This window comes from Lepus europaeus, chromosome 10 (assembly GCF_033115175.1).
Source record: "Lepus europaeus isolate LE1 chromosome 10, mLepTim1.pri, whole genome shotgun sequence".
NCBI classification, from domain to species: Eukaryota; Metazoa; Chordata; class Mammalia; order Lagomorpha; family Leporidae; genus Lepus; species Lepus europaeus.
In genome coordinates, this window is record NC_084836.1 from 68,298,567 (window position 1) to 68,323,652 (window position 25,086).

The window sequence follows — 25,086 nt, forward strand, 5'->3', positions numbered from 1 at the left end:
GTCTCCCGCGCCGGGCAGCCCCGGGCAGTCGGCGCTCGCTGCTCTCGGCGGCGCCGCCAGCGGCTCACGGAGACCCGCGGGAGGGCCCCGGGCCGCCTGCCTTTATAGGCTCCGGGCGCGGGGCGGGTCCCGGGGGGGCGGGGCGGGGCCTCGCCCCTCCCCCCGCGCCCGGGACCCGCCCCCCGCCCTCGACGGCCGGGGTGCGGGGAACGCGGGGAGCCCCGGGGCTGTGCGCGGGCGTTTCGCCGCGGAGGTCTGCGTGATCCCTCAACGGGGCCTGTGCGGGAGGCTGGCGGGAGATTCGAAGCTTGGGGGTGGGTGACTGGAGCAGTTTGAGTGTTGGCGTGGGGAGGGTGGCTGGCACAGCACGGGCCACTGTAAGGAAGTTTGGGGCTCCACAGAGATCCAGGGCACCGCAGGAGACCTGAGGCCAGGGGAGCGAAGCATTGGGACTGGGAAGGGCAGAAATTGGGTGAGGGGGGGACGCCTCTAAACTGCGCCTACGCAGAAGCCCCAAGGGAGAGTGGACCCATGCCTTCGCCTTTTCTTAGGTACCCCAGAATTGTCCAAAGAGGCGGCCGCCTCTTCCCACGCCAGAGGAGAAGCAAGCGAGGGGGGGAACCTGAGTGCCACAGCCTGTGTTCTGGGCTGTCTCCTCCCGGGTCCGCTATGGGCCCTATTGCATAAACCCTTTGCCAGCCGCGTGCTGTGGGGTTGGCTCGCGCTCAGCCTTCCTCGGACCCTGAGTTAGGGACACCCCACCGCCACCCCGGGCTGATTGTTGCCATGGCTGCTGGGCTGCTGGAGAGGCAGGCAGCGCCCAGCCCGTCTGGCGTCAGGGGTGCTCAAATAAGAAGTGAGAGGAGGAAGTGGAAGGCCACGTCTGGTGTGCGAGGAGGGGCCAGCCACCACAGGGCGGCAGCACGCGGGCGGCGGGCGGGTGATGCGCTGTCCCTGTGGCCGCCTCCGCAGGCTTCCCCCTGTCTGCACTGAGCGCATCCCTGGGGCTGCCCCCGCCCCATGGTGATCTCATCTGGTCGCCATAACAACCCTATCAAATGGGTACCATTCTCTTCCTTACAGATGAGGAGCAGAAAACTGAGGCTCCAAGTCATCCCAGTGCGGTTCAAACCCCAGCGGCCTGGTCGGAGGCGGATGCTGTCTCCACCACCCAGCGCTGCAGCTCCGCCCTGTGCCGGGACCTGGCTAGACGCTGGGGCTAGCGGCATGTCATGCAGGTGCAGGGTGACACAGGAGCCCTGGGGAGTTCAGAGGGGGCGTGGCCGGCTGCCCCTGGGGAGCCCTGAAGACGCTGTACCCTGCCCATCTGGCTGGTTGCTGGTCTGTCTCCTCCCCCCTCCCACCAGGCCCCCAGGGTCCCCAGCCACTACAGGTGGTGTGGGTGGGAGGGGCTGCCTCTCAACCCCAGATGGCAGGATGCTTGTGGGTGGGGGCAGGGGCGGATTGGGGCCTGCCGGGAGCTAAGCACCTGCTCCCTAAGTGCCTTCCCCATCCTCCTCTACCTAGTGGCCACCCGCTGAGGGGCCCAGGGGTGCGGGTGAGGGATCACAGGGCTCATTGTACTTGTCAGTACAGCAGGGCCCCCAGGATGCCACCGGCTGCTCTGGCATCTGGGGTGGGGGTGGGGGGTGAGGAGCCTCGAGGCAGGAGAGGCCTGGGTCTCTTTTTTGCTCATCCCAATACACAGTTTCTTCTGTGAAGGCTCCACCTGCCCATCCCAGAGGCATCTAATGGGCACCTCCTTGCCTGAAACCCAGAGAAGTGGGCGGCACACAGGCCCTGGGCCCCACAGCTCTGCTGAGATGTCCCTCCTTGGGGCTGGCTGCAGGCAGGTCAGGCTCCCCCCACCCCCCAGCGTTCCCACCTCCAGTGTCTTCCTGCTGCCCTGGGGTTGATTTCCTGAAATTCTGCAAGTTCAGAGCTGGAAAGAGCCTTGGGGTCTGGAAGGGACACCGTGGGGCCCAAGCCCTGGCTTAACACGCGGGGAGAGACGATGGCAGAATAGGCACTGGGACCCAGGTTTCCTGACTTCGGGGGATCTGCTTCTTCGGCGCTGCTATCTCCCTGTGAGCTGGGAGCCATCCTGGCTTTAGTGTCTCCAGGGAGGGGACCCAGCGCCCAGAGGCCACTCCCCGGAGTGGTGCTGCCCTCTGGTGGCCGGGAGCGTCTTGGTGGAAACTCTCCCAAAGGTTGCCTGCTGAGGCCAGACTCTGCCTGGAGCCCCAGCCCTCTCCCTCCCAAGTAGGGATGCGTTCAGTCGAGATACCGGGGCGGCCTTGACCGTGGAGCTTGGGCCCTTCCGCCTGCTGCAGCCAGCCAGTCGCTGCTGCTGCCCTGGCGCAGAGGAGACGCGCCAGGGAGAGGGTGGGTTGCTGAGGGGCCACAGGCCAGGCGGCAGGGGTGAGGCAGCCCTCCGTGGCCTCTTCCCAGGGGAGTAGTGTAAGCATTTTGTGCACACCTGCAACTTCCTCTTCCAGGTCCCCCCAGCTTGGACTCACCATCTGGTCTCTGTCACCCCGCTTCCGGTTCACCTTCCTTTTGCTCTGGCTGCCTCAGCTCCTGGCACTCAGGATGGGGCTTGGGGTGGGGGTGGGGCCCAGGCTGACGGACAAGCCCAGGTAACTCCCCTTCTCTTTGGGGTGACACTCAGGTGCACGCACGACCCAGGGAGAGCCAAGTCCTGCTCCCCTGACCCTGCCTGAGCTCTAGGGGTCTGAAGGAGTTCTCACCACTGCTTGAAAGCTGGGGAGGAGGGAGGGCCAGGGCTCAGCGCTCAGCTGGCTCTGTGGCCTGGCAGGAATGGGGCTGGGCCCCAGCTACAAGACTTGGCTTCTTGGGAAAGGCACGGGCAGCAGCTGGACAGCTGACTGGGTGGGGCGTGGTGGTTTTCTTTTCTCTCTCTTTTTTTTTTAATGGCTGCTGCAACCCCGCAGTGTCTGTGGGACAGTGTGTGTGTGTGTGTGTGCGCGTGCACAGGGTCCCGGGGACGAGGCCAGCAGCACAGACTGGGCACAATTCTCGGGCGGCTGGGGTAGGGGAAAGTGCGTGTCGGGGTTTATTTGCCTTGGACAATGGGTAGTTTCAGGTCTAGTCCTGCGTGAAGGCCAGGAGCCATCTTGTCTCCAGGTGGAGGTGGCACTGTGTCTCTGCTGGCTTGAACAGGTTTGAAGCGAGAGTTCCTGTCCGCTGATTCACGCCTCAGATCTCTGTGTTGGCCAGGGCTGCACTAGGGCCAAACTCTGGAGCTTGGAACTCAATCCGGGTGGGTGGCCGAAACTCAGTCACGTGAACCATCAGCACTGCCACTCGGGATCTGTGGTAGCAGGAAGTCAGAGCCCAGGCTTGAACCCAGGAACTCCAGTCTGGGATGTGGAAGTCTTACCTACGAGGCCAGTCGCCTGCTCCCATTTCTTATTTTGTTTTTTATTTTTTTTTAAGATTTATTTATTTATTTGAAAGTCAGAGTTACACAGAGAAGGCGAGGCAGAGAGAGAGAGAGAAAGAGAGAGAGAGAGAGGTCTTCCATCTGCTGGTTCACTCCCCAATTGGCCACAGTGGCCGGAGCTGTGCCCATCCAAAGCCAGGAGCCAGGAGCTTCTTCCAGGTCTCCCACGCAGGTGCAGGGGCCCAAGGACTTGGGCCATCCTCTACTGCTTTCCCAGGCCACAGCAGAGAGCTGGTTGGTAAGCAGAGCAGTTGGGACTCGAACCGGTGCCCATATGGGATGCCAGCACTGCAGGTGGTGGGTTTTCCAGCTATGCCACAGTGCCGGCCCCACCCACTCCCGCTTCTACACCTCACTCATGAGACTCTTGTCTGCTCCTCCCTTATTTCAGAACACATCAAGAGTGACGATGGAAAAGGACCGCTCCTAGGGTCCCAGGCTCCCCCCACTCGCTTCCCTCCTGGTAAACATGGCTGATCAACTGCTTCATTTCTGACTCCCTCTCGTAGGGGGACAGCATTGTGCATCAGCCTCCCCACACCCCCAAACTCACAAGCAAGACCACCAGGGTGAGAATCTCCCAAGGACTCCAGCTGAAGCCAGTTCCCATCGTCCCCAGCGTTCATACCTGCTCACGCCCAGGCCTGCGTGTGCTTAGCTTTTTCCTTCTTCCTGAAGTCTACACTGAGTTTCCAAAGACAAGCAGGACCACAGGACCACACACCAGCCTTCCTGCAGTAGTCTGGCTTTTGGTGCCCCCCCCCCCCCCAAATGGCACCGAAGGGGACAGCTTTAAGAGGCGGGTCCCAGGAGCTGGGCGGGGCATGGGAGCTGTGTCCAGGTGCACAGGGTTGGTGCCCTTAGGGAAATCGAAGTTGCTGGAGGACCCACACGGCACTGCAGTGAAGATGCTGGGTCTGCTCCTGCCTTGACCTTGGACCTGCTGGCTTTCAGAAATATGACCAACATGTTTCCATTGTTTATAAATCACCCATGCTAAACTATTATTATTATTTAAAGGTTTATTTATTTATTTGAAAGGTAGAGTGAGAGAGAGAGAGAGAGAGAGAGAGGGATGCAGAGATTTTTCCATCTGTTGGTTCACTCCCCAAATGGCCACAACGGCCGGAGCTGTGCTGATCCAAAGCCAGGAGCCAGGAGCTTCGTCTGGGTCTCCCACGCAGGTGCAGGGGTCCAAGCACTCAGGCCATCTGTTGCTTTCCCAAGCACATTAGTAGGGAGCTGGACTGGAAGTGGAGCAGCCAGGACTCGAACCGGTGCCCACACAGGATGCTGACTCCACAGGCGGTGGCTTTATCTGCTACGTCACAACACTGGCTCCTCACTGTGAATTTTTAATTTAATTTTTAAAAACGATTTATTTATTTGAAAGGTAGAGTTACAGACAGGTAGAGGGAGAGAGAATGAGCGAGGAGAGTGTTATCATCCACTGGTTCAATCCCCAAATGCACACAACAGCCAGGGCTGGGCCAGGCAGAAGCCAGGGGCTTCATCCAGGTCTCCCTCGTGGTTGGCAGGGGCTCAAGCACTTGGGCCATCCTCCGCTGCTTTCCCAGGGGGATCACCAGAGAGCTGGATCAGAATGGGAGCAGCCAGGACTTGAACCGGTATTCAAATGGGATGCGGGTACCACAGGCAGCAGCTTAACCGCTGTGCCACAGGGCCAGCTCCACTGGCTGTTAATTTTTAAAGATTTATTTATTTTATTTGAAGAACAAAATGACAGAGAGGGAGAGGGAGGGAGGGTGGAGGAGAGAGAGAGAGAGAGACAGAGAGAGAGAGAGAGAGAGAGAGAGAGAGAGAATCTGTCCACTGGTTCATCCCCAAAAGCCGAGGCTGGGCCAAGCAGGAGCCAGGAACTCCATCTGGGCCTCTCCCATGCGTGGCAGGCACTGAAGCACTTCAGCCATCACCTGCTGCCTCCCAGCTCCTCAGCAGGAGGCTGGATAGGGAGCAAAGGAGCCGGGACTCAAGCCAGGCACTCCCGCGTGGAATGTGGGTATCCCAAGCCACTGCACCAAACACCTGCCCCTGCTTATTTGTTGAACTTTGATTCCAGAGCCCCAGAAAGACAGAGGGACCAAGATCCCCCTCTGCAGGCTCACTCCCAGGATGCCCACAACAGCTGGGGCCTGGGCAGGTGTCAGGCATTCAAGCTGTCTCCCACGTGGCGGGAGCCATCGCCACTGCCTCCCAGGGTCTGCGTGAGCAGGAAGCTGAGGTCAGGAGTTAAAGGCAGGCACGGAGCCCAAAAACTCCACAAAGGAAGACTGGGGGCATTCCAGCCTGCCAAGCCAAAGGCCCGCCCCCGGGAGGTGTGCCTTAGGTGTGATTGGCTCTGCGCCCTCCGTGACGTGAGCGGGCCTCAGCCAATCAACGGAAAGCCTTGAGAGACTGACGGCTCCTGAGGGAGGGCTCTGCTTTCAGATTCCAGACCCCAGCCCAGCTCCGCCCTGGGTCTCTGAACTCCGCTTCCCGGGCTAAGCTCTGTGCACACAGCCATCATCAGCTGCCCAGGCTTTCTCCAGGACTGGCCGCCCTCCGTGCTCCTAGGGCAGTCTCTCCTGAACTCGGCTACGGTGCATCTGGCTTTGGTTGTATTTAGCAAGCATGCAGGACTGCGAAGACACGTGGCGTGGGAGACGGAAGTCAAAGAGGTGTGAAATGAAAACCCCAGTGAGAAGCCACTCAAATTGGCATTTAGGTCTCCTGTGTCCCGGGGCCCTACAGCGGTGACAGGGGGCCCTCTCCAGGGGCACCGGCGGGGCTGCCAGCCTCACTTCCCCGGTGCTGAGGCTGAACCTGCCACTCGCAGGCTAGACCCTGGCAAGGTGCCTGATTAGAAGGGAGCCTCCTCCCTGACCGGGTGAACAGTCACTACAAACCACCCTCTTGGTGTCTCCGGAGGAGCAGGTGCGCAGATCCCAAGGGGCTGCAGCCACAGCGGCATGTCACCCAGGTTCCTGGGCTTCTGCCACTTTGTCGACAGCACTGCAGCCAGGACACAAGGGCAATTGGATCGGTAGCAGCTGACTGGGTCACTGGGACACGCACGGCGCTTCAGCTTCCGGAGCTTACGGGGTTGAATCTCCGGGGGATCAAGGCTGCCTGGACCCTGGCCGTTGGGAGGAAGGGGTGGCCTCCCCCTCTGCCCACCCCAGTCCCCCACCCTCAAAGGCTGGGCCATCACGCTCCAGACGAAAGACAGCTGGCACGAGAGGAGCTCTGTGAATAAAACTTTTAATAATGTACAGCAGAAACTGGACAGGCTCATTCTTATATTAAAACAAAAGATTTCCTATATTACAATTTATTTACATTTGCATACTGAAGAGGTAAAGTGTCTAAGTGGCTATTTTACAGTCCTTTCTAGTAAAATGTACAAAAACAAACAGAAGTACCGAGAGTGCCGTTTCGGGGCGGGGGGGAGCCTTGAGGGTGCCCCCACCGAGAACGGGCTTGGACTTGGTCTGTGAACCCCGAATCCGAAGGTGCAGGCGGCCCCCCGGCCGCGCACCGGGCGCACCAGCGCGGCTTTAGCGTCTCCCCACCTCTGGCCGAGCGTCAAGAACGGTGAGGGCCAGGCGTGGGACTTCCTCAGACCTGCTCAGCCTTCCCCAGCCGTGCAGGACGGAAGTGGCGGACCGGCGGCTCGGGAGTCACGGCGGGTGCGTGTTGGCAGGTTCCCAGAGGCTGGCTGTGGCTCGGGGCGGAGCAGTCCGCCGCAGAGGGTCTCCCGCACGGAGGGGGGGGGGGGAGGTCGGTGGTGGGGGGTGAGCACGTCGCCCCTCCCCCCAGGTGACGCAACTGGTAATCCAGGGCAGTCAGTCCGTGGCCAGTAAATCGGCCCAAAGAGTTAGGGGAAAGATCTCCTTTAACGCAAGGAAAGCAACACAGGGGGAAATTATAAATAGAACGGCCAGGAGCGTGGGAGGCCGAGGGGAGGCTTTGGCAGAGACTTGCTGGGCTGGAGGCAGGGGCGCGCTGAGGCTGCGCACGGCCACTCCCCGGGGCCAGGGAGGGGCTCAGAGCCGACTGGGGATCGGGGGTCTCGCTGCAGGCAGGGGCAGGACCCGCTTTTCTTCAGTGGTCTCAACACAAGAGGCTCAGAAAGGCTCTCGGGGGCGATGATGGGGTCTTCCGGTCTGGAGCCAGCGCCACCTCAGCGTCAGGAGCAGCAGGGCCAGGCCGTGGCCCTCGAAGTCGCATTCCCGGGCCTCCCGGGGCCAGGCGCGCGGGACACGCATGCTCAGTAACCGCCTGCAGGGGGCGCAGCAGGGCCGAGGCACACAGGGAACCGGACGCAGCAGGGACACGACCCCTCCCCGCCCGAGGAGGCTCCCCCAGGGCTGAGTGGACAGGCTCAGGTGCAAGGACAGACGTTTCCAGTGTGATTGAGCTATGTGCGTTGGATCACAGAATCATCTTTTTTCGTGTGATTGTTTTTGTAGGGATTTCTTTAAAAACAAAGATTGAGAGGTAATCATCACACAGAGATGGTTCTTTTACAAAAACTGAACAATATTTAAAAAAAGTTAAAATCCAGACCCTCCCAATAAAATAAAATAAAATAAAATAAAATAAAATAAATCAAACCACTCCAGTTAAAAGCTATGGCTTCAAAGTTATTATATACCTAGATATGCTGACCGAGTCACCACCCACAACCGTTTCTAGAGATCATTCAATACTCTACTCTTGTTAAAGAACACGTTCGCCTCGGGCTGCTCCCCGGCCAGGGTCCCTGCAGTAGGTGCAGAACTCAGCCACCCACCCTCACTACCCAGGTGGCCCAGGGCAGAGCCCCACGCAGCCCGACGCCTCCCCCCACCCCCCCTGGCTCCCCACCCTGAACCCACCACCACCAAAAATGTACACTGCTGATTCCAGAATCTGGGACAGGGCAGATGCGACATTCCGATCGGAGTCCTGCGACCCGGCTTCACACCCCCCCCGGGGGGGGGGGCTGTCCTAGGCTTCACAACGGGGGGGGGGGGGGGGGCTGTCCTTGACTTGACGCTGAGGGCGGGGCCTGGGGCTGGTCCACGCCCTGATACCCTGTGCCGCTGCTGACCCCAGCGCCCAAGACTCCCCTTGCCCATCCTGCTCCCAATTTTGACCCGAAAGCCTCTCCTGCCGTGGACAACTGGGCCAGCTTTGGTTCTGGGAGACTGGAATGGAGGAGGGGAGCTGAGTGGATGCGGGGGCGGGCCTCAGGGGGGAGGGGCCTCCTGGGAAGGGGCCCGGGGGACACCAGATGCTGTGCACTGGGGAACAGAGGTACCGGCACGCAGAGACAGCAGACGGGCACACACCTGACCTGCACGCGCACAGGAAGCTGAAGCAGGTGAGTGCGCACACAGACAGACAGACACACACCACAGAGGGCGCACCTCGGCACAGGCGCGCACAGCTGGACAAACAGGCAGCAGCCCCCCCGCCCGGCAGCGGTCCCCCTGCCCCCCCATGTCCGTGCGGGCGAGGCGGGGAGCGCGTGGCTCAGCGCTGCACTCCCAGCTCCTTGGAGCCGCCCTGGGGCACCCCAGCGCTGGCAGCGAGCTGCTCCTGCGGCCCCTCCTGGCCGCGCGCCAGGGGCACCAGAGCCGGCGGGACTGCCCACTACAAGCAGCGCATGATCCGCTCCGAGTCTCCACGCCATCCGGAGGTAAATAGAAAAGGTGTCTGTGTCTCAAACCCATCGTGGGAGTGGGCGAGTCTCCCGGGCTCTGTCCCGCGCGTGGGCCAGGCCTCCTGGCCGCGGAGGGCTGGGCAGAAACGAGAGGTAGGCCTCCATCGTGCGCTCACCACGGGGCTGCGTGGGGCGGGAGCAGGCTAGATCTTCACATCCTCCTGCACGCTGAGCTGGGACAGCGTCTTCTTGATGCGCAGGGCGGTGAGGCGCGCCGCACCATTGGCGTACCAGCACTCCCGCATCATCTTGCCCATCACCCGCAGTGCCTGCAAGAGACCCACCGGCCCTCAGCGCTCCCGGCCCACAGCCAGCCCCAGCCGGCGGCAGCTCCTGCAGCTGCAGCCTCCGAGGAGCACCGGGCCAGACGCGCGCGGCTCTGTTCACGCGGCCGAGGGAGCGCGTGGGTTTCCTTCGCCAGTGCACACGCGCCCTCTAGCGGCGGCTCCCTCTAAAAGTCATAGCTACCCATGCTGGGCTGTCTTCCAGAACCCTAAGTTCTCACTGCACGCAAAAGGCACCCGGGTGCGGGGCAGGTGCGTTACCTGGACTGCGGTAATCATTCCCCCACGCTCAAATCTGCGTGCTGGGCACTGCAGTGACAACCCATCTCCGGAAATAGCCGGTACAAAGTAAAGCTGAGCCGCAGGCAGCCTGGAGACCCACGTGCACATGGCCAGGAAAGCCCGCCCTGAAGCGACTCGGAGCCCAGAATGCCTGCCTATGTCATAAATGATTTCCAGCAAACGCTGTCCCCTCGCGATTCTGCCTGCCACCTCCCCCACGCTGTCCAGCCGAACCCCAGCTCCCACTGGCAAACTGCAGGGGGGACCCTCCCTCACAGGCAGCCCCCCCCCCCCGCCTCCCTCCTGCTCAGGCCAGCCCTGCAGCCTGACAGCTCTGCAACTCCAGGCACCACTTGTTGATCTGCATCCTAGGAGAGCGGTCACCTCTGAACGCCCGGCAGGAGCAGCCTGGAACCCAGAACCCAAGTGTTTTGGCTTCAGATCTGAACGTTTGCAGCTCCGTGCTAAGAAAACTTGGGGAGGGGACCCGGGTGCAGACAGCACTCACTCAGGTCTCTCACGCACCTCCAGCACAGCCTGCTGGTGTTGCTATGTCCTACGTGCCCCCAAGCCTGTGTCCTGACCGCTGCCGGGGGCGTGGCGGCGTGTCAGCCACCACCAAGCTCTGGATTCCGGGGATGCGGCGGCCGGCTGCTGCACCTGACACAATCAGCAAAGCCCCACGGGCAGGGCAGGCTTCCTACCTCGTAGCTCTGCCACCAGTTGGGGACGTTGGGACGTAGCTTCTGGTCACAAACGACCTTCCGCATCTCCTCGATGGAGGGGTCGGACGGCACCAAGTCATAATACGGCAGCTGATACTCCTCGTGGACTCCTGGCAGGAGAGAGGAGGTGTGCCTGAGTTCCCAGGGAGGAGGAGCTCATTCAAGAACCACACACATCGGCACGCACGTTGGGATCTGTGAACACCAACTTGGGCTCCGCGAAGCGGGCTGGCCCTGGCTGTGCGACCAGAACCATGGGAGTACTGAGAACGGGGCTGGCCCTGTGTCACGGTGCGTTAACCGGCACCCCACACGGGCACCAGTTCGACTCCCGGCTGTGCCCTTCTGATCCAGCGCCCTGCTAACGCGCCTGGGAAGGCAGTGGAGGATAGGCCAAGTGCTTGGGCCCTGGACAACAATGTTGGAGGCTTGGATGGAGTTCTCGGCACCCAGCTTCAGGCTGGCTCAGCCCTGGTCACTGTGGCCATCTGGAGAGTGAACCAGCAGGTGGGAGACCTCTCTCTCTCTCCCTCTCTCCCTTCTTCCCTCCCTTCCTCTGCCTCTCTGTAACTCTCCTGTTCAAGTAAGTAAATAAATCTTAAAAAAAAAAAAAAAAAAGACGTGTGTGTGTGTTTAAAGACACCTACATCCCTGCGTCCGACTGCCAGCTCCGGCCCCCGGCTCCAGCTTCCTGCTCATGCAGACCCCGGGAGGCGGCAGGTGATGGCTCAGGTAGCTGGGTTCCTGTCACCCACCTGGGAAGCCTGAAGTGAGTTCCTGGCTCCAGTCTCAGCCCTGGTGGGCTTTTGGGGGAGCGAATCAGAGAATGGAAACTCTGTCTGCCTCTCAAATAATGAGCAAAAAGAAAAAGGCTACCGGATCACCTGAAAAGGCTCCACTTCAAAAACTCGCTGCTGGGAAGAGGTGAGAACTCTTGGGCAAAGTAAGACTAGTAACTCTGACAGTAACAAATATTTTTAAATCCACCAGTTCACAACGATTCTAAAAAGAGAGACCTGTCAGCGTCACAGGATGCTAGAAATGAACTCATTATTCTGAAACATAACAGGCAATCATGTATTTTCTTGCTTTCCCTTTTCAAGCTAAAGTCTTGGTAACAAACAGAGAATTAGGGAAAGTTTCACTTCTTCGTAAATTTTTTTTAAAGCTTTATGGGGCTGTCATTGTTGCACAGTGGGTAAGGCCACCGCCTGCTATGCAGGCGTCTCATAGGGGTGCTGGTTTGAGTCCTGGCTGCTCCACTTCTGATCCAGCTCCCTGCTAATGCACCTGGGAAAGCAGTAGAAGATGGCTCAAGTGCTGAGGCCCTGCCACCAATGTAGGAGACCAAGAAGAAGCCCTTGGCTGTGGTCCAGTCCAGCCCTGGCCATTGTGGCCACTTGGGGAGTGAACCAGTAGATGGGAGAGTCTCCCTCTCTCTTTGTAACTCTTTCAACCAAATTAAAAAATCTTTAAAAAATATATTTATTTATTTATTTGAAAGGCACAGTTACAGAGAGAATGGGGGGGGGGAGAGAAAGAGAGATCTTGCATCCACTGGTTCACTCTCCAAATGGCTCCAATGACTGGGACTGGGCCAAACCAAAGCCAGGATCTCTCACGTGGGCACAGCGACCCAAGCACTTGGGCCATCTTCCACTGCCTTCCCAGGCACATGAGCAGAGAGCTGAATCAGAAGTGGAGCAGCCGGGACTTGAACCGGTACCCACATGGGATGCTGGCACTGCAGGCACCACTATGTCGGCCCCTTCTTTTTAAATTTTATTTTTTATTTATAAGGCAGAGTAACAAGTGGGAGGAAGAAGGGAAGGGAAAGGGGAAGGGGGGAGGGGGAGAGGGAGAGAGAGAGAGAGAGAGAGAGAGAGAACCGATCTTCCACCTGCTGGGTCGCTCCCCAAACGTTTGCAACAGTTGGGGCTGGGCCAGGCTGGGGCTGCCGCGTGGGCGCAGGGACTCAAGCATTCGCGTCACCATCCAGCTGGGTCAGAAGCAGAGCACTGGGACTTGGATGGGCACGGATGCTGGATGCAGCAGCCCATGGGGTGGCCTCAACGCCCACACCAAAAGGACCACTGCTAACCCTGGGAACGAAACGCCAGGCTTCCCCAGTATCGCGGCCCGAGAGCCAGCGTGCCAGCACGCAGTGCCTCTGCCGGGGAGGAGAGCCCCAGCCCTGCTTGGCTCCTATGCTATCCCCTCCTCCCCGCCTCTGTGCACGGAATGACGACAAACAAGGGGCAGGCATTTGGCCACTCTCAAGCACTGGTGACCCTCCACGAGAGCACTGGGGTCTCACACAGGGCCCTGGCTCCTGGTGCCCGATTCCTGCCACTGGGGGGGGGACAGTGCTGACGGCTCAAGCGACTGAGCTCCTGCCTCCCACGGGGGACACCTGGATGGAGTTCCTGGCCCTGTCTCGCCTGTGGGACACTGGGACGGAGTTCCTGGCTCCTGCCTCGCCCGTAGGACACCGGGACGGAGCTCCTGGCGTCAGCGCAGCCTCAGCTGTTGCAGGCCTCCGGGGAGCGAGCCAGCGGATGGGGAGCTCTGTCTCCGTGCCTCTGTCTCTCTGACCCTTAACCAAAGTCTCCAGGTTAGCACAACACAAAACACTACTCACCAGAGGGCTCCGCAGAGCAAACACTTCCCTCCCGCAGCTGCCTACAACAGCCCGGACGCTTGGATGAGTCCCATGTGTGACTCAGGCTCTGGCACCAACCACCCGACAGGGTATAAAAAGAAAGGGGTGGGGCCGGCATTGTGGCACAGCGGGTTAGGCCACTGCCTGGGATGCTGGTATCCCATGTGAGCGCCAGGTTTGAGCCCTCGATGCTCCACCTCCGATCCAGCTCCCTGCTAGTGCGCCCGGGAAAGCAGCAGCAGATAGCCCTGGTACCTGGGTCCTGCCACCCGTGTGGGAGGCCTAGAGGAAGCTCCTGGCTACAGTCTGGCCCAGCCTGGGCCATTGTGGCCATCTGGGAAGTGAGCCGTTCTCCGGGTCTCTCTCTGTCTGTAATTCTCCCTTGCAAATAAATAAATCTTAAAAAAAAAAAAAAAAAAGATAAGAAACGGGGGCAAGGGGCCAGCACTGTGGCATAGCAGGGAAAGCCTCTGCCTGTGACGCTGGCATCCCCTGTGGGCGCCAGTTCAGGTCCTGCCGCTCCACTTCCGATCCAGTTCCCTGCTAACGTGCCTGGGCAAGCAGCTGAGGATGGCTCAAGTGTCTGGGTGGGCCCCTGCACGCACGTGGGAGACCCGGAAGAAGCTCCTGGATTCACCTGGCCTGGCCTTGACTGTTGCGGCCATCTGGGGGAGTGGACCAGCACGGAGAAGCTCCCTCTCTGTCTCTCCCCTCTCTCTGTCACTCTGACTTTCTAATAAATCAATCGGAGGAAGCAGGAAAGCGAAAGGAAAGAAAGGAGAGGAGAGGGGACGAGGGGGCGGCGCAGGACAGCAGCACGTTCAGGCAGCTCCGTGTGCCGGAGGCGGCAGGCCGTGGCCAGGGAAGGAACAGAAAGATACCTCCGGAGTTGCACCGTCGGGCGATCTCCCAGTACACCAGCCCCAGGGCGTAGATGTCGGCACACTTGAACGAATCAAAGTGCTTCATGTTGATGGTTTCGTCCAGTACTTCCGGGGCCATGTACCTGCAGCACCCATGGAGACAGGGTCACAACTTCCTCCCCAAAGCAAAGGCTCGGGGCCCCTGCACACCGGGCGGGCCCTTGGGGGCTGGGTCTGGGGCAGGCCCGAGTGCTTCTCTTTACTGCAGCTTCCTGGTTTTGGACTCAGATCTCAGCGCTCCCGCACAGCTCTGCTGGTGCCGGGCTTGTCTCAGGTGAATCCCTGATTTATTTTGGAAGAGCCAGAGAGAATCTTCCATCTGCTGATTTGCTCCCCACATGCTCCCAGCAGCTGGGCCGGGCCAGGCTGGAGCCAGGAGGTCAGCAGTCACTCCAGGGCTCTCCTGGGAGTGGCGGGAGCCGTCACCACTGCTGCCCGGGGTGCACGCAGCAAGATCCAGGCACCATGATCTGGGGCGATGGCGACCTGACTTGCGCAGTGACTTAACAGCCGCGCCAAGCCCCAGCCGCTGTGTCTCTCTGCTTCTTAGACATTGAGACGTTGCTTCTCTGGGGCAGGCATCCAGCCTAGCAGTTAAGCTGCCCAGGTCCCACACCAGAGCGCCGGGGCTGGACTTGCAGCTCAGGCTCATGACAGCAGCTTCCTGCTAATGCACACCCTGGGAGTCACCAGCGATGGCTCCAGGAGCCTGGCTCCAGCCACTCACATGGGAGAGCTGCACTGAACTCCTGGCTCCTGGCTTCAGCCCAGTTTGTTTTGTGCACTTGGGAGCTCTGTCTCTGCTTCTCAAGTGAAACCTACGAGCAAAAGGCAGAACCGGGCCGGCGCTGTGGTGTAGCGGGTTAAAGCCCTGGCCTGCAGCGCCAGTATCCCATATGGGCATCAGTTCAAGTCCCAGCTGCTCCACTTCCAATCCAGCCCTTTGCTGTTGCCTGGGAAAGCAGTAGAAGATGGCCCAAGTTCTTGGGCCCCTGCTCCTGCATGGGAGACCTGGAAGAAGTTCCTGGCTTCAGATCGGTACAGCTCCGGCCATTGCAGCCACCTGGGGAGTGAACCAGCACATGGAGACCTCTCTCTCTGCCCCTGCCTCTCAAATCAATCTTTAAAAAAAAAAAAAAAAAGGCGGTCCCAGTTCCACCTCCCAAGTCAGCCAGTATCAGAGGCCCCTCCTCTTTATGTCACTGTGGGTGAGGTGGGAATCGGGCTCACACCCTCAAGGGCTTCCCAATTTCCACCCGGCCCGACCCACCGAGCCCGGCTCCTCAGGGGCCTCTGCTCCAGCCGCCCTGTGGAGCACAGCACCTTCCTCCCGCCCCCAGCCCCTGCGCCTACCCCGCCTCCAGAACCGCTCCACATTCTTGGCTCACTCCCCGCCCCCTAACCCCTCAGGACCACCGACAGCCCCGTGGCTGGGAAGGCCGGGGGCGGGGGGGAACGTCCTACCGCTTGGTGCCCACCCTCTGGTTGGGGGCGATGTCGATGGTGTCGGTGACAGCGTCGTGGCGCACGGCCAGGCCCAGGTCTGCGATGGCGCACATGCCGTTCTTCTTCACCAGGATGTTCTTGGACTTCAAGTCCCGGTGAGCGATCCCCGGCTTCCCTGGCAGGAGAGCAGCAGGCGTGGGTCAGGCGTTACAAGATGGCAATGGCCCTCCTGGGGCGGGACGAGGAGTAGCACGTGACCGCCCCACTGCTACCCTCGCCTCCCTGCACAAATGTACCTGCTGCCACCACGCACAGGCTGGCGACAGGATCCAGCTTCCACGCTGGCTTCCTACCATGGCCCGCGGAGCCTGTTGCCCAGCTCAACCAGCCCCGTCTCTGTGACCAGGGCCAGGATCCCCCCAGAGCCGACACCGCCCACAGAGCTGTGGCGAGGCTAGAGGTCTGTGTCCTCCAGGGCAGCCCCGTAGAGGGGCCAGAGCATGTGGGGGGTGTGTGCGCTCACCTTGGGTCCCCACGATCTCCATGTGCAGGTGCGCCAGCCCACTAGCAGCCGACAGGGCCAGCTTGATCATGCCCTCGATGGTCACCGTGTACCGGTTCAGGTAATCGAACAGCGAGCCGTGCTCATGGTAATCGGAAACCAGCCACAGCTGCGTCCACGTGCCATTATCTGTGGACGACACAGGCCCATGCTGGAGAAGGCGCGAGATAGGAGGGAAGGACCTGTGCCACGCTGCCACCTCCCCTGCACGCCTGACACCCCCACGCCCAGTTTGTCTGTACGGGCACTGGCTGTCGTCTCGAGCAATGACAGGGGATGGCACCCCACCGTGGCCGCGGGCTATGGGATTCTGACAGCACCCTGCTGTCAGCAGTCCGGAGACAGCAAGCAACACCCCGTGGTCTGAGTAGCCTGGCTCCCAGGTGCCCAGGGCTGAATCTGCAGCTGCTCCACAATCCTCGGAGGCCTCTCAGGCTGCCACTGCACCCCACCCATAACGCCTCTCCACAGTCTGCCACTCCTGCCCAGCAGTGGCTGTGGGCTCCCCGTGAGAGCAGGGCAGGCCCCCACCTGCTATACTCCACTGTGCCAGAGCCCAGTGCACTGCCCAGGCTGCCCGGAGATGCTGGCTTGTCTCAGATGTGGGTGGCAGGGGCACGCGGGGGGGAGGGGACAAGGAAGAGGGCAGAGGGTGAAAAGTAAACGCCAGGTGCCGGTGATCTAATCAACCTCGCTGGGTGGGGCTGGAACAGGGACCAAGCACTTTCGAGCCCCAGCTGCCACCAGCTCTGGTGTACCACACTCCAGGTACCACGGACACAAGAGCCAAGGGGTCTGACCTGCCACCTGCTCTGGCCCTCGCGTGGGCTTCCACAGCCAGAGCCCTCCAGGCACAGCTGCCAGAATCAATACAGGAAGCGGCTACAGGGCTTCTCTGATCACGACCAGGGGCCCACCCAGCACAAGTTAAAAGGGAAGGCGGGGGCCAGTGCTGTGGCGTAGCAGGTAAAGCTGCTGCCTGCAGTGCTGACATCCCATATGGGTGCTGATTCGAGTCCCAGCTGCTCCACTTCCAATACAGCTCTCTGCTATGGCCTGGGAAAGCAGTGGAAGATGGCCCAGGTGCTTGGGCCCCTGCACCCACAAGGGAGACCTGAAGGAAGCTCCTGGATCCTGGCTTCGTATTGGCGTAGCTCCAGCCGTTGCAGCCATTTGGGGGGTGAACCAGTGGTTGGAAGACCCCCCCCCCTTCTGTCTGTAACTCTACCTCTCAAACAAATAAATCAATCAAAAAAAGAAAGAAAGAGGCTAGGCGTCTTCTGATGCTTCATGATCTGTCCCCATCTGAAAGGGAGCAGCTGGCCCACAGGGAGCAAAGCCCACTCCGACGCTCTCCAGTGAGGGACATCCGTGGCCATTCGTGTTAGGGACGAGGAAGACAAACGGGTCCTCGGTACCCCATGCAGGCCGGGTCCCCCCCTCCAGAAATGCAGCTGAAAACGCGCACCTGGTCCCTCGCGGGCTGCTGCCAGCCCGGGCTCCTGCCCTCCACACCCTGGAGCCTGGCTCTCGTGTCACGACCTGAGCGGCTGGCAGAGGGCCCGGCCCCCGGCAGTCACTAACTGCTACTAAGCAAGGACTCAGACTCGAGCCACTGCCCGCTGTCTTCGGAACAGAGCACAGAGCCCTCCAAAAGGCCCTGTAGAGCTGGCCTCGGCCTGCCACTCCTGCTGTCCGTCGCCAGGCCCCAGCCGCGCCAAGTCACCGCTGCACGGGGGCAGCGCCCTGCCGGCCGGCTTTCCCTGCCTGAGCTGCTCTCGCCACCTGGGCACTGCTGCTCACCTCCTGCGGTGCGGGGGGAGTGTCGGGAGTCTCTGCTAGCCCGCGAGGCCCCCAGACATGGAGTGCCCAGGCACACACCAAGAAAGGAGAGGGGAGGGGGCGGTGAGGGACCACAGGGCCAGACCAGAGGATGCCCTGGGGATGCCCTGGGGCCAGGCAGGGCTTCCTTCTCCCGTGGCGCCTGCACTAAGGAAGTGTCCCAGATGCTGATGACGCCACAGAATGTGGAGCACGTGGCTCTGTGGTTCCCCTTTCCTGGCAGGGGTGAGGCCACAGTTCCTCACTGTGATGACTGTCAGGATAAACCTACCAGGGCCCCCACGTGGGCCACCCCAGGGCGGGGTTTGGGGGCGTGTGAAGGAAGGGAAATCGAGGCCACCGGCATGGCGTGGTGCCTGAGCCACCCAAGTCCCTGCTGCCCCACTTCCAATCGCCCAAGTGCTTGGCCCCTGCACCCACACCAGGGACCCAGATGGAGCGCCTGGCTCCTGGCTTCAAGCTGGCCTAGTCCTGGCTGTTGAATGCAATTGAGGAGCGGACAGAAGACACCCCCACACCCCCTACCCCGTGTCTTTCAAATAAACACACAAGTAAATCTATCTTGGAAAAACGGGGCCGGGGAGGAGAAGCTGGCCAGGCATGGCGGTGGGTCTGGCGGGTCTGGTTAATGGCTGCATGTTGGTGGCAACCACCCGGGCTTCCGGGTCAGCTTTCCACAGACAACACGGCTCGGGGCCTGGGGTGGGCCCCGCCTCCCCACCTCACCTTTGTTGTCGGCGGCGATGAAGCCCAGGATGTTCTCGTGGCGCAGCATGACCGTCTGGTAGATCTCAGCCTCCCGGAACCAGGAGCGCTCTTCGCGGGAAGAGAAGATTTTCACAGCCACGTCGCCGCCCCGCCAGCGGCCGCGCCACACCTCCCCAAAGCGGCCTTTGCCGATAATCTCCTGTAAAACAATGGTTCGGGCCACTGTGCGCTGGACAAAAAGGGGCAGCCCTGTGGACCAGAGAAGGGAGAGAAACGAGGCGTTACACACGGGCCGTGCTCCGCGGGGAGGGCGGGGCGAGGGCAGGGATGGCCGGGGGCCGGCGGGCTGGGAGCCACCTCAGCGGCCACCAGAGGGCAGTGCGGTGCGGCCCACGGGCGCCAGGCGCCGGAGCTCCAGCTCTGCCCTGGGCGGGGGGCGACGTCCGTGCCCACAGTTAATTTTACTCTCTCTATACGACTCATCATTGTGACTCAGGGTCTCCTCAGCTGTCCAGTCCCCCTTAACATCACGGCTGACGTGACTCCTCCGCTTCCTCCCCCAGATAAACAGACGGTAGTGACCCTGGGTCTGCGGGCGTACATTGCCGTCTACTGCAGGCTTGCCGAGCCCGAGGCTTGTTTCCCATGTGTGAGCCAGGCATCGTGACCCCATGTTACAGATGTGAACACTAAGGCTGAAAGGGGAAAGTTACGGCACTCATCCAAGTTCACACAGGGGTTCAAATCCAGGTCTCTGACTCCGTAGCCTATGCTTACACACACACACACACACACACTTAGTTATTTACTTGAAAGGCAGAGCGACAGAGAGGGAGAAACAGCAAGAGAGGTAGAGATCTTCCACCTGCTGATTCACTCCGCATGGCCACGGGGGCAAGGAGAGGACAGGCTGAAGCCAGGAGCCAGGGACTTCATCTGGGTCGCCCATGTGGGTGAAGGGGCCTACTAAGTACTCGGGCCATCTTTCCCTGCTTTCCCAGGCACAATAGCACGGAGTTGGATCAGAGGACTCGAACCAGCAACTGTGTGGGATGCCAGCATTGCAGGCAATGGCTTAACCCACTGTGCCACAATACTCCTAGTCTATGCTTTTTAAAAATGTTTATTTATTCCTTCTTATTAGTTTGAAAGGCAGCGCAATAGAGAAAGAGACAGGCTCTTCTACCTGCTGGCTCACTCCCCAAATGCCTGCAACAGCTGGAGCTGGGCTGGCCAGAAGCCAGGAGCCAGACAGTCCATCCGGGTCTCCCATGTGGACGGCAGGGACTCACCACTTGAGCGGTCATCCGCTGCCTTCCCAGGCACACGAGCAGAAAGGCGAATTGGAGGCCAAGGTGGAGGCAGGACTTGAACCAGGTGCTCGGATACGGGACGCGGGTGTCCCAAGTGGCAGTTTAACCCATGGTGCCACCACCCGTGCCCTGTCCAAAGCTCTCAACCAGGCATAAGAGAGGCACTGACATCCCTCACGCCAGGCCCTTCCTCTCCCCATGCCCTGCGTCCATCCCACTGGGGCCCTCTCCCCAAGGACTTCCCACTGGCTCTAGCCCCAAAGCCCCACCTCCTCCTGGGCCACACACCTGCACACAGCCCTGCTCCAACCACCACCAGAATTTCTTCTACGGAAAACCAGCTTCCCTCTTCCCACACGAAAACCTTTCAGCCGACGCCTCTGCTGCGTACCTGGTACCCGGGCCCCAGGCGCCAGCACCTGTGTCTTCTCCCCCAGGCTCACTCAGGGTGCCTTCCGTGACCTGCCCTGTTCCCTGCCTCTCACAAATGCCACCTCGTTCTTCCAGACCCTCATACGCATGCTCTGCAAGACACCCCGGCCATCCCCGCCTCTTGTACCCGGCCCTGGGCGGCCCCCTCCAGCCCGGGGTGGGCCATGTATCGCCAGAGGGTGCCGAGCGCACAGCTGTTAGAAGGAGCCCGCAGCCTGAACTTGCTGCACGGAAAACCATGCAGCACGGCGCGAGCTCTGTCCGATCTGAACGGCGAAGGGACTCATCCACCCAGGGAGCCACAGTCACCAGCCATCTCCTTGCACACAACTGAGCAGGCCCAGGGCCTCCCCCAGCCGTGGCCATTCCAGTCGCAGTCAGCCAGGCGGCTGTAGCCACTGTCCCACCTTCCAGCAAGGAAGCAGCCGTGCATTTTCTCGGCTTCTAAAAATATGCAGCTTTTTAAATACATCCATCATCTCGGTGCTCTCTGCTGCAGGGCTTAATAAAGGCAAAGCCACGGACACTCAGGAGCCGGCGCGGCTCACAGCACAGCTGCGTGCAGGGAGGAGCGGCGGCCACGCCTGTGACGGTGGTGCTCCTTTCAGGGCAGCAGCCTCGCGCCAGGGCCAGGACACAGCTAGACCTCGCCGGCTTCGCCGCGATCCCTGGGGGCGCCCACATTACTAAGACCATGGCTTCATCCCCCTCAGCGCCCCTTTCCCATGCCATTCCCACCCAACAGAGGGCGCGCGCACACACACACACACACACACCCCTGAACAGCTTCGGCTCCCCGGCCCTCAGTGCTGGCCTGGTGCCCAGGTCTGGCGTTGGGTTCTGTTCCCTCACCTGAGAAAGACTGGGCGGACATGGCCAGGTGGTATACCACAGGGCTGGCGCCAGGCTGCACGCCCAGGCCGGCCCCTCCCCGCAGCCCCTGGGTCAATGATTCACAGAGCCTGGCCCGCAAGCCTGGCTCGGTGTCCTCAGAGTCCCCTTGCGGGAGGCTCAGAGATCAATGATCAGCTGTCGCCACGTCACAGGCACCCAGAGGGGTCCTGCGGGAGCACCCCACGTCCTCAGAGCGGGGCGGGGCTCCTGCAAGGGAGTGGCTGCCCTTGACCGTGGCTTCCCAGGCAACAAGAGGCTTTCTGTGAACTGCTTATCTTATCTCATGATAAGAGCTATGAAGCCGGATGGATGACAGAGAGGGATGGCAGAAACCAGGGCAGGGCCCCTCGCGCCCTGATGCCCGGGGACGCCCGGGGACCGCGGTACCTGAGCCGGAGCCCGAGGTGGAGAGGTCGTAGACGAGGTCCTGCAGCGTCTTGTCCTTGGACAGGCACATCTCGCAGGAGGGGTCCTCCATGTCCAGTCTCTGGCGGTTGTGGTAGACACGCTGATGGTAGTTAATGACGAGGAAGACGACGATGATGATGAGAAAGAGCAGGAACACGGGGCCGGCGATGATGCCCACCAGCTCCACGGGGCCCCACATGGACGGGTGCTCGGGCTCCTTGAGGTGGCCTGGGCCAAGTGAGAGGGGCGGAGGAGAGAGCCAACAGTGAAACAGGAAGGGGCAGGACAGGGAGCCCTGTGCTCTTGGGGTTCCCAGTTCTCCGGCCTCTCTGGTCTCACTGGGCTGCTCTGCCCGCCCGCATGTCTCTCAGATGCCTCCCAGACTTCTTGTGCGAAGGCACCCCTTTCACCAGGCGCCCCATGGCCCACCGCGTGTCCTCACGGTGCATCGCTGCTCCTGCTCCCAGGCCAGCCTCCCCCGACCTTACGATGGCACCCAGGGCTCTCTCCAGCGGCATCCTCGCAGAGGGGTGGGGCTGGCATCCCCTGCCTCCATCACTGCCACCCACCCCATCTGACACCCCCTACCCAGACCAGGCCCCTCTGCCTACCTCTGGGGGCCACCTCCCTCCTCATCCGTCCCACGTCCTCCTGTGGACACCCCCGCCTTGGCTCTTCCACTCGTCACTGGGGCCCACGGCTGCTGTTACAGCCCGAAATGTAGCTGGCACCCGAGTGGTGACAAGTTCACCCTCCTTCTCATCTACCTGTCAGACTTACCCCTTGTCCCCGGGGGGTACACCGAGCAGGCCACAGGCCGCGGACTCACCACTGGGCACCCGCAGGTCGATTTTGTTGCAGAAGTCCGTGTAGCAGCAGTGGGTGTTGCGCAGGTCCTCCGAGCTCAGGCAGTAGAACGGCTTCCCGGCGGGCACCAGCTCCACCTTGGGGATGCAGGTGCGCACATGGTGCTCGATCCCGTCCAGGTTGAAAATGGACACCATGCAGGCCCCATCCGTCTCACACGTGTCGTTGGTCTGCAGGCAGCTGGTGCACGCACACAGCAGAGCTGCGGGAGACGGGGGCGGGGGGACAGGGCGCACAGCAACAGTGACGGTGAGGTCTCGTCCAGCTCCTTTTGCAAATCCCTAGCACACGTGAGAACCCGACAAGGAGCTTCCATGAGAGACGGGCCAGAAATGCAACTGCAAGCAGGACACCCCCTTGCGCCCGCTCATGCCCAAGGCTTCCCTGCTGGGGCTGGGTCCCAGGCCCGCGAGAGACTCCCTCCCACAGACGCCCGCCGAGGACGCAACGGCCTCTGCGGGAGCAGGACACCCCCAACACGCACGCTCCATGGGAAACCCCATGGGCTCCAGAGCTGGCCCATGTGCGTTCCCACGTTCTCGCCTGCCTTTGACAGGCTCCCCCGGCCACTCCTCCCTTCAGTCCACAGCAGGTGCTCCAAAGGGAAGAACTGTGACAGTGACCTCAGGGAGTCACTGAGGACCGACGGAGCGGGCACGCGCGCACCAGCAGCGCCCCAGGAGGCGCAGGCGGCACCATAACTAACACGCGTGTGCACACGCACTCCACCGCTCCTCTCACGCACGCAGTGTGCAGGATCACCTTGGGCCCGCCGGGCCTGCCTGGGTATGCATCATCCCTAAGTGTGTGCCACTGACAGGAAATGACTGTAAATTAATTTGGCGCCTCTGAAGCCAGTTCAGCAGCCCCGGGCCGCAGGCCTTTATTTATCTGACTAACAAGAATAGCCCAGACGGCAGCAGTTGCTTCTCCCTGGCGCTGTCTCCCATGAGCCTAACCTAGCCCTGACCTCCTGGGAGGGGCAGGAATGTCGTTCTGGCCACTAGAATACCGAGGCTGGGGCGGCCAGGGGATGGAGGCGGGAGGGCCACCGGCCCCGGCTGGCGCGCGGGCAGAGCTCTCTGGACGCCAGCGAGGCTGCGTTCACAGCCGGCTCCCAGAGAGGGATCCATCCCACCCAGGTGTGGCCTGCAAATGGTCAGCTCCCGCACAGCCCTAGCCCGGTGTCTCAAGCCCCTTCCCTCAGGCTTTCTATCAGCTGAAGAATCCCTGGCTCTTCCCACCCACGGAGACACAGGTGCTGCGGGGCAGCAGCACGCAGCGCCGCGGGAGGACCTGCTGTGGCCCCCGCATTGGCTCAGATCTTCTCTTCCGGGGGAAGATTCCAGAGCGTGCAGCTACCTGCTTGGAGGGTCCGGGCAGGTGCTCATTAGAGCAGGGTCCAAGTCTTAAAGGGAGTTTAAAGCAAATTCCTCCAGAGCTCCGATGCCAGCGCTTTGGGAGGCAGCCAGCCCGCGGGAGCCCGTGCACCACTGCTGCATACGCCGCGGCTCGCCGCTTCACCTCCCCCTCTCGCCGCCCCGAGTGGACGTCCAGCTCACGGCACCCGTGCTGCAACACACCCCCCCAGGGCGGTCCGCTACCCCCTCGTGGCAGCGGGGCACGGGGGGGTCCCCTCTTAGCACACGTGTGGGGCGCCGGCTCTATCTGCGGAAGGGAGAGGGGAACAACTTCAGGAGGGGCTGTCCTGAGCGCAGGCAGGCACACAGGGCCACACGCTGGGCGGCCTCTTAGAAGCTCGCTCCCCCGCCATCCATGAGCGGGGCCGCACGCCTGGAGCCCCCCGGGGCCCAGAGGCGGCTTCTGCTCGCGCTGGTTCACAGCCCCGTTTGCAGTGATTCATTCCGGAGAATGAACACGCCCACACGTGGCTCATTATTTTTGGGAAGTACTTAAACAATCTTGGTGTAAGACAGGAAAGGAGCAAAGTGGTGAAATCCATGCTAGACGGGACGTGGAACCAACTGGGAGCTGGGCCCTGTGGGTTTGTGATAAGGACCGAGCTGGGCGGGGGGTGGGGGTGGGGTGCTATGCGCGTCTGTGTGTTTATGGCTGCCCCCACAGGAGCCGCGGCAGAACAGGTCCCAAAGACCCCAGGCCCAGCACCGGCTCCAGCTCCGGCTCCGGCTCCGGCTCCGCGTTACTCACTCGGCCTGGAGCCACTGATTAACCTGGCGCCCAGAGCCTGTGGGAACGCTGCTCAGTCCACCAAGCGCAGCGGCTAATCACTGGTTCTCAGCCCAGCCAAGACTCCCGCGACGTGGGACATTTCAACAAGTGCTTAAGAAATAGTGGGTGCTCGAGAAACGTCAGCACCTCCTCCTGAAGTGGAGAAAAGACGAAGAAACCAGCTGAGGGCAGCGGGCGCTGTAGCCAGTGCGGCCCAAGCTCTGCCAGCGGGCGGGCAAGCCCTTGAGCTCTCTTGCCCGATTGCCGAAAAGGAGGGACCCAAGCAGATGCCCGCTCACGTCCCTGCCAGCTTGAGCCTGAATCTCGTTCTGTTTACACATTCACATTGTCCGGACGCAACACCCCCAACTC

General features: G+C 61.2%; 1 protein-coding gene across 1 annotated transcript in view; it reads right to left on the bottom strand.

The window, feature by feature from the left end:
* Positions 1–8,464: 8,464 nt before the first annotated feature.
* ACVR1B (activin A receptor type 1B) overlaps positions 8,465–25,086 on the bottom strand; it is a 35,346-nt gene continuing 18,724 nt past the window's right edge. Inside the window, exons 2-9 of the mRNA XM_062203636.1 lie at positions 22,487–22,726; positions 21,637–21,885; positions 18,629–18,859; positions 16,022–16,189; positions 15,517–15,673; positions 14,011–14,135; positions 10,447–10,577; positions 8,465–9,445 (exon numbers count right to left, since the gene is read on the bottom strand). Coding sequence (XP_062059620.1) covers positions 9,320–9,445; positions 10,447–10,577; positions 14,011–14,135; positions 15,517–15,673; positions 16,022–16,189; positions 18,629–18,859; positions 21,637–21,885; positions 22,487–22,726 — 1,427 coding nt within the window. The 3' untranslated portion in view covers positions 8,465–9,319. The remainder of the gene's footprint in view (positions 9,446–10,446; positions 10,578–14,010; positions 14,136–15,516; positions 15,674–16,021; positions 16,190–18,628; positions 18,860–21,636; positions 21,886–22,486; positions 22,727–25,086) is intronic.